General features: G+C 39.9%; 1 protein-coding gene across 1 annotated transcript; it reads right to left on the reverse strand.

The window, feature by feature from the left end:
• Positions 1-3,048: 3,048 nt before the first annotated feature.
• Positions 3,049-6,526, reverse strand: LOC131899069 (melanoma antigen preferentially expressed in tumors-like). Its single transcript, XM_059250442.1, has 3 exons — positions 6,231-6,526; positions 5,188-5,769; positions 3,049-4,309 (listed from the first exon to the last, which is right to left on the reverse strand). The coding sequence occupies exons 1-3, from the start codon at positions 6,518-6,520 to the stop codon at positions 3,796-3,798; spliced, it is 1,386 nt and encodes a 461-aa protein (XP_059106425.1). The 5' UTR covers positions 6,521-6,526; the 3' UTR covers positions 3,049-3,795.
• Between the last annotated feature and the right edge of the window lie 644 nt (positions 6,527-7,170).

Below are 7,170 nucleotides of genomic sequence, written 5' to 3' on the forward strand. Positions count from 1 at the left end.
CACTAAAATAAAATAAATCAAAATTTAAGAGAAAAGAAAAGGAGAAAGAAAAATGGAGAAAAAAATCTTGTGGTGGAACCTGTAGTCTGATTCAGTGAGTCACACAGTATATACTTGTGTCCATATATCTTTACTTGCAAGAGTTCATTGCAAGGAGTCATTGATCTAGTTCAAGGCCTCTGCTACACTATCAATGCTGAGCCCTCATGGGGCTCTGCTTGGATATCCTCACCCTGTGTCATGGAGATACTGCAGCTTTGGATCTGCGGGTCTGACTCTTTCATGTGCTCCAACAGATTATAGATGGGTGGATGTTGGCATGGGCCAAGTCACAGCTCTGGTTCTGGGTTTGGTGTTTGCCGGGATGATCAGCCTGCCAGCTCTCCCCTGTCCTCACCACCAGGGTGAGCTCTCTGGCATTGCCCCAGCTAGTTCACCCTATGCAGGAAGGAGTGAGGGGCAGGACCAGTTCTCCTGCTTTCATGCCCCCAGGGTCAGCTGTCCCACACCTACACCACCAGGGCCAGCTCTACTGTGTTGCCCAGGCAGGTACAGGGGCACCCTTCCTAGTGTTACAGCTGGTGAGGGTCAGGGACAGCTCTCCTGCTCTTATGACCTCAGGGCCAGCTCTCCCACCTGCCATAGGTGGTGAGGGGCAGTGTGGAGGGGAAGGCATCTCTCCCTCTCACCTACCATCTTATGGCAGATGAGGGGTGGGGCTAGATCTCCCATGCTCATGTTCTTGGGGCGTCTCACCAATGCCCCTGTCAGCAGAGTCAGATCTACTGTGCTGACCAGGCAAGGTGCAGGGTCAAAATCATCCCACAAAATAGGTTTCATTATGGAATTTTCATAAACTTATTTTTAATTTTACAGGAAATCACAGTTAAGAGACTGTGATTTTAAAGAGATCTTGGACTGTTAATGTACTGAAAAAATTAAAGGCTGTGATATTTTTAAGATCATACTCTTTTATATTGTGATAATAACATGAGCTATTGGGGATAAACAAGGAAAGGGTATAGTTTAGTAGTTAGGTTTTTGTGGCAAGTTGACAGGGTCAATTCCACTGGTTAGTTTTTTGTCAACTTGACACAAACTAAAGGCATGGAGGAAGAGGGAACCATAGATGAAGGACTGTCTCCATCAGATTGACCTGTAGGCAAGTCTCTGGGGCATTTTCTTGATTAATGGTTGATGAGGTAGGGCCCAGACCAGTGTGGACAGTGCCTCCTGGGCACCTGGCCCTGGGTTGTATAAAACAGGTAGCTCAGCAAGTCACAGAAAGCCACTAAGCAACTTTTCTGCCCCTGCTCCTGTTCAAGTTCCTGTCCCGACTTCCCCAATGATGGACTGAGATTGGGACATGTAAGTCAAACATACCTTTTCCTCCCTCAGTTGCTTTTGGACAGTGTTTTTACCACAGCCATGTAGAAGCAACATAGTACACTCCCTTAGGTTATTTTTCAAATCTATTGAAAACAAAGTATCGAGAGCACTTTCTTACACTAGGAATTTCCAAGAATATCCTTGACATTGTCAATATGACAATAATGAGTTCCAAATTATCTCTTCATTGTAGGGTCTAGTTTTCACCTCAGGGTGCAGTGTCTCTGACAGAAACATGGCACCCAAGGAAGGATGGAGGAAAGAGAGAAAATATGCCAATATTGATCCAGTTGCCTCTTCCCCAGTATTCTGCCACTGTTAAAACACTGGTCAGACTGTACCTCTGAGAACACGAGATCCCAGCTTATTCAGAGAATATATAGTAAGAGCCATATGGAAAAAACAAAAAGGAAAGGTCAAAGAAACAGGTAAACTTAATTTTAATATTTTATTTAATACAAAGTGCCAAAAACTCTACAATTTTTAACTTGGAAACAATGTAAGTAAATCGCTCATTACACTGGCATATTAGTAGGTCTTTGAAATTTTGTGCATTATGATATAAGCATTATGGAAAATATGAACAAATTTGAAATGTTGTATCACAAAAGAAATATGACACGTTAATTTCAGTATATTTTAACATGCTTTTTCTTACTAACTTGGAAATAGTGTTACCACCAAAAAAATTAATAAAAAACAAATGTTAACTGTCTTGCCAGTATTCTTATTATAATAATGCCTGTAAAATATAGTTTGATATATATACCAGTATCGCTACTAAAAACAAAATTGAATTATTTTTATCTGTGGTCAGACCGAAACCGAGTATGACCTCACTTAAAAAAGAAAACAATATAAAGATCTAAGCCATTGCTTTTACTAATTTATTTCAGTAAGAAAACATTATGTGTAAGTGATTACTTAGAGTCTACACTATTTGTTAGTCAGTCAGTGAAATGCAGTTTTGGCATTTCAACATGTAGAAGGAACAAATCCTAATCTTCTATCTTTACCATGTCTTTCTGATGCAATATGCTGTTTCAAGAAATTAACAATACGAGTAAGATATTTTTAAGAGTCCAAGTTCATGTGTGGGAGGAGGTGCATGTACTTGCTTATCTCTCTCTCTCTCTCTCTCTCTCTCTCTCTCTCTCTCTCTCTCTCTCTGTGTGTGTGTGTGTGTGTGTGTGTGTGTGTGTGTGTATGTGTATGCACTCACACACATGCTCACATGCACGGCAAAAGTCAGTATCTGTTTTTTTTTTCTACACATATTTTCTGAGGCAGGATCTCTCACTGAACCTCGAATCCCTAATTTGCTAGAATGTCTGGCCACATGGCCTCAAGGCTCTTCCTTCCTCCACCTTTTCACACTGGAGTGACAAGTGTGCACTTGGATGCTCAGCTTTTTACACAAATGCTAGGTTCGGACTGAGCCCAGGCGGGCTTGTGTGGTAAGCAACTGGACGACTGAGGCATATCCTTAGCCCTGTGTAAATTATTAACTATAGACTTTACACACATCATTTCTAAGAAAGTCTAGGATATGCAAACTGAATTTAATAATTATGTTATGTTCTAGAGTATAAAATAAGCTGGACTCAGTACTCACACATGGCTAGTATGTATTATACCAAATGGGGCACAGCTGTGGAAAAAGAATCAATATATATAGGGAATGATTTATACAGCTAAGGAAATGACAGGATTAAAGGAATTGGGAGTAGAGTAAGAGAACTAAAGGAAGTAGGGGGAATATTATGGGAAGGACCCTAAATCCCACCTAAAAATTCATGTGGCAAAGGCTGGATATCCAGCTGAGAACTTCATGGGAAGTAGTGGAAACTTTAGGGCAGGCCTACATCAAGGAAATATTATAATTATGTTCTTGAAGGTTATATTGAAACCTCAAAGCCTCTGCTGTTTTTCTTTCCTGGCCCCACTATTAAATCCTCATGGATTTCCAAAAGCAACCAAAACCAGCCTAAAGTAACTTAGGGGATGAAAACATTGTCTTCAAAAACCACTGCCCCTTTCACAATTATAGGCAGGAAAGTCTGTCACTGTTCTGATTTGTGTGATGTACCAACAAGCGAACCAAACAGTATGGGCACAGACAGAGCAAACTAGGACTTGATCATCCTGTATTATACGCAATACACATCACTCTGGTCAGTAAAATGAAATATATCAATAATAGATAAGTGATACACAGGAACTCTCGAAGTCCTTCATTTTTTCTAAAATATTCTGTGTAGGAATCAGTTACATACCTATATTCCCTAAGTGTAATTTTCTACAATGTAAAGAACCTTATATATATATTGTGTGTGTGTGTCCAGGAAATAACATTTAGTACTTAAATAGTACATATCGGGTTGAAACTGTGTTGGACTGTGATATTTATTCTAAGTAAGTGATCCAGTTCATGTCAGCTCTCTCTGCAAGCGCTAGCATCACCTTCAACTGTAGTTGTACAATAGCAAGCTTCCTTCGGTCTAAACTGCCCTGAAAAGGCCATATTTCATAGCAATGTACAGGGATGGGATAAATCACATATTTTAGCTTCTTCAAGGGTGTTAAATTATTCATGATAGTCACAAGCATAGGCATTGTGATGGGGTTAGAAGCAAAGCACAGAACACGGAGATGAGTACAACGAATCAGAGCAGGGATAAGAACAGAGATTGCAGTATCATTTATAAGGCAATGATTTATCTCTAGATGGCGAAGAGTACCAGAGAGATTTACCAGAAGAGTTTGAAAGGGCTCAAAATCATCCCAATACATTGGGTTGTTGCTAAGATTCAACAGCTTTAGGCGGGAGACCTGAGGGCTCTGGGCCAGAAATCTGAAGTCTCTGTGCGAAAGATCACAGTATGTCAGATACAAGAAATTCAGTCCAGGTGGCAGGACTCTGTAGGGAGAAAACAACAAAAAACTTGTGAAGAATGAAGATTGAATGAGGAAAGCTATATCTTTATATCTAGAATAAACTACTTTTCACATGCATTATAATTGGATATTAATGTGTTAATGTGTGCTTTAGTTCACTTAATAGTTTTGTGACTCTGAGAATTTTTTTCAGACAGGATCTTACTAGGTAGTCCTGGATGTCCTGAAACTTACTATGGAGATTATACTGGCCTTGAATTCACAGAATCTGCCTGTCTTTGCCTCCTAAATGCTGAGATTAAAATCCCGTGCCACCACATCTGGCTGAAAGTTTTGTGTTCAACACTGAGATACAATTTCTTTTAATCTTAAGAACGTGTACATTGTATTATAATAGGCAATTTTAAGAAATATTAAGGGAAAAAACTGAAAGCACTTGATACTTACAACATTATCCATTCTATATTTCAGTTCACCTTTTTAGTGGGGAGGGATCAGAAAGAGCAGGCAACTGAAAATTCCCTTTGGTCAGTCCCTAAATATCAACCTCTACTTTCATGGCCTATGCCTTGGAGATTACATATCAATAAAGTGATATGACATTGTGAACTATGGGCATCTATGATTAGCATCAATGCTACAGCAAAACGTTTTCCCCCATCTCAATCCCTGTTCCTCTTCATATCTAGAAGGCTAGTGTTTTTCACCTTTTATTTCTGCACTTGTCTGTACATTGCTGGCTGCTTAATTTTTGTAATTCTTTCTCCAGTTTCAAATTCCCAGGAGCAACAAAGTGGAAAGCATAAAAGCTGTTCAGGAGATTAAGAATACCCAAGAATGTTTTCTTTCCTGTCTCAACAAGCTCTCCAGGAAACCCAGGGCCCTGGCCCAAACTCTTACCTGAGAACTCTGTCCAGATGACCTGTGAGACAGAATGAAGACAAGCTGACTTCCTTAAGGCTGTTCATACGTTGCAAGTGACCCAGGAAATTTTTAAAGAGTTTCCCACTCAGAGATCTAAAAGTGACTTTAGACAGACTGAGGCTCTCTAGGTGGTCCATCTTAGACAGGACATTGGTGATATCGCTCAGCGAACCCATATCAATTGACAACTGATCAACACAGTTGAGATCAAGAAGTCTCAGTGTGCATTTGCTGTCACACAGTTTATCAACTTGTAAATCTCGACAGCATATGTGCAAAGACCCTAAACTCTCCCTAATTTTCCTTGTAAGAAAAACCAAAAATTCCTTTTCCACTAAGGAGCCATCTAGGGAAAGATCCACTAGTAACTCTACAGGCCTGGGGAACTGAACCATGGACTCTGGATTTACAAAACCATGCTGCCCTTCTATTTTCAGGATAGAGCTGTCAGAATAAGCACAAGAATGAAAACAGAAAGGTTCCTTGATGTTGACTTCATGGCATGTGGTCCTATAGTCGTTGTCTTGCCTTAAATCTAGGATCCTCAGTTTAGGTCTCCTGTAGGGGTAAGAGGAGATAGAATAGTTGAGAAATAGCCAATGATAATGAAACTGAGTAGAATCAATGATGACATCTAGGAACTAATTCTTTTATCCATGGCTGACACTCCTTGTACTGTCAAAAATCTTTCCCATGAAAATTCAGCCTCCTCCCCCATTCCTTTATATACCTTAAATCCCCTACAGTCTTAAAGCTCCTGTCTTTCTCTTATGTAACACCTGTTACGTAAACCCATCAATAGAACCCTCTTTAACCGATTTCAAAATGAACATTGAATACAATCAGTAACAGATTTCATAATTAACATTGAATACAATCAATCTTTAATGTGTTACCAAGTTTGAAGGCAACAGCCTCACCCATAAATCTTCAGCATTTACTTGTTACTCCTCTTGGGAGAGTAGCAGGCTGTGGTGTAACCGCCTCTGTCTTTCCATGTTTCTATTATACAGTCTTACCTAGAAGCAGAGTTCCTTGAAGGACGCACTGGAAGATTCTCAATCATGGCTTTCAGGAGTTCATGTTGAGGCTCCTGTACAGTTAATGACCCAATGTGGAGACAGTAATAGGGCCACACTTTCACCATCTCACTCAATAAATTCTTATGCCCCCCCTTGAAGGCAGCAATGAACAGTGGAACAAAAAAGAGTCTTGGCATATCCTCCAGAGCTTGGATTGCTACAGACTCATTTCTCAGCAGACTCTGTATAGCAAGATCCAACAGTGACTTTGGCTTCTTCGTATCCATCTTTGTGAACCTGAATCAGAAGGAGAAATATTTATAAGCTCTGGGAAAAAAAAAAACCAGTCTCTTCTTTGCAACCAGCGCCAGCAAAGTAGAAATTTAAAGAATAAATGAACCAGATAGCCAACACTAGATACATCTACTATAGACACAGATTAGAAATTGACTTGTGAGTGTATAAAAGTGTGTGTGTGTGTGTGCATGTGTGTGTGTGTGTGTGTGTGTATTACTATTCCCCCTCCCTTGTATATAAAGTATGTATGTGATAAAACACCATTAGAAATGGGTAGTAGGCTGGGTGGTGATGGGATATGCCTTTAATCCCAGCACTCGGGAGGCAGGGGCAGGTGGATCTCTGATTACATAGCCAGCATGTTCTGCAGAGCGAGATCCAGGATAGGCAATAAAGCTACACAAAGAAACCCTGTCTCCAAAAAAGAAATAGGTAGTAAGAAAGCAGAAAACAATTTTGGTTACTTAGCTACATGACCTCAGTATTTTTCCCTCAATAGTATATAAGCTATGATGAAGAACAAGCTAAATCTACAAAAAAGTGGTACAATAGAAAATATTAAAACACCAAATTAATTGTGATTAAAGAGAAAAAGAATGACATTCCAGCCCTTGATTTGTCTCACTCCTCTCACTGTATT

This window comes from Peromyscus eremicus, chromosome X, assembly GCF_949786415.1.
Source record: "Peromyscus eremicus chromosome X, PerEre_H2_v1, whole genome shotgun sequence".
Taxonomy (NCBI): Eukaryota; Metazoa; Chordata; class Mammalia; order Rodentia; family Cricetidae; genus Peromyscus; species Peromyscus eremicus.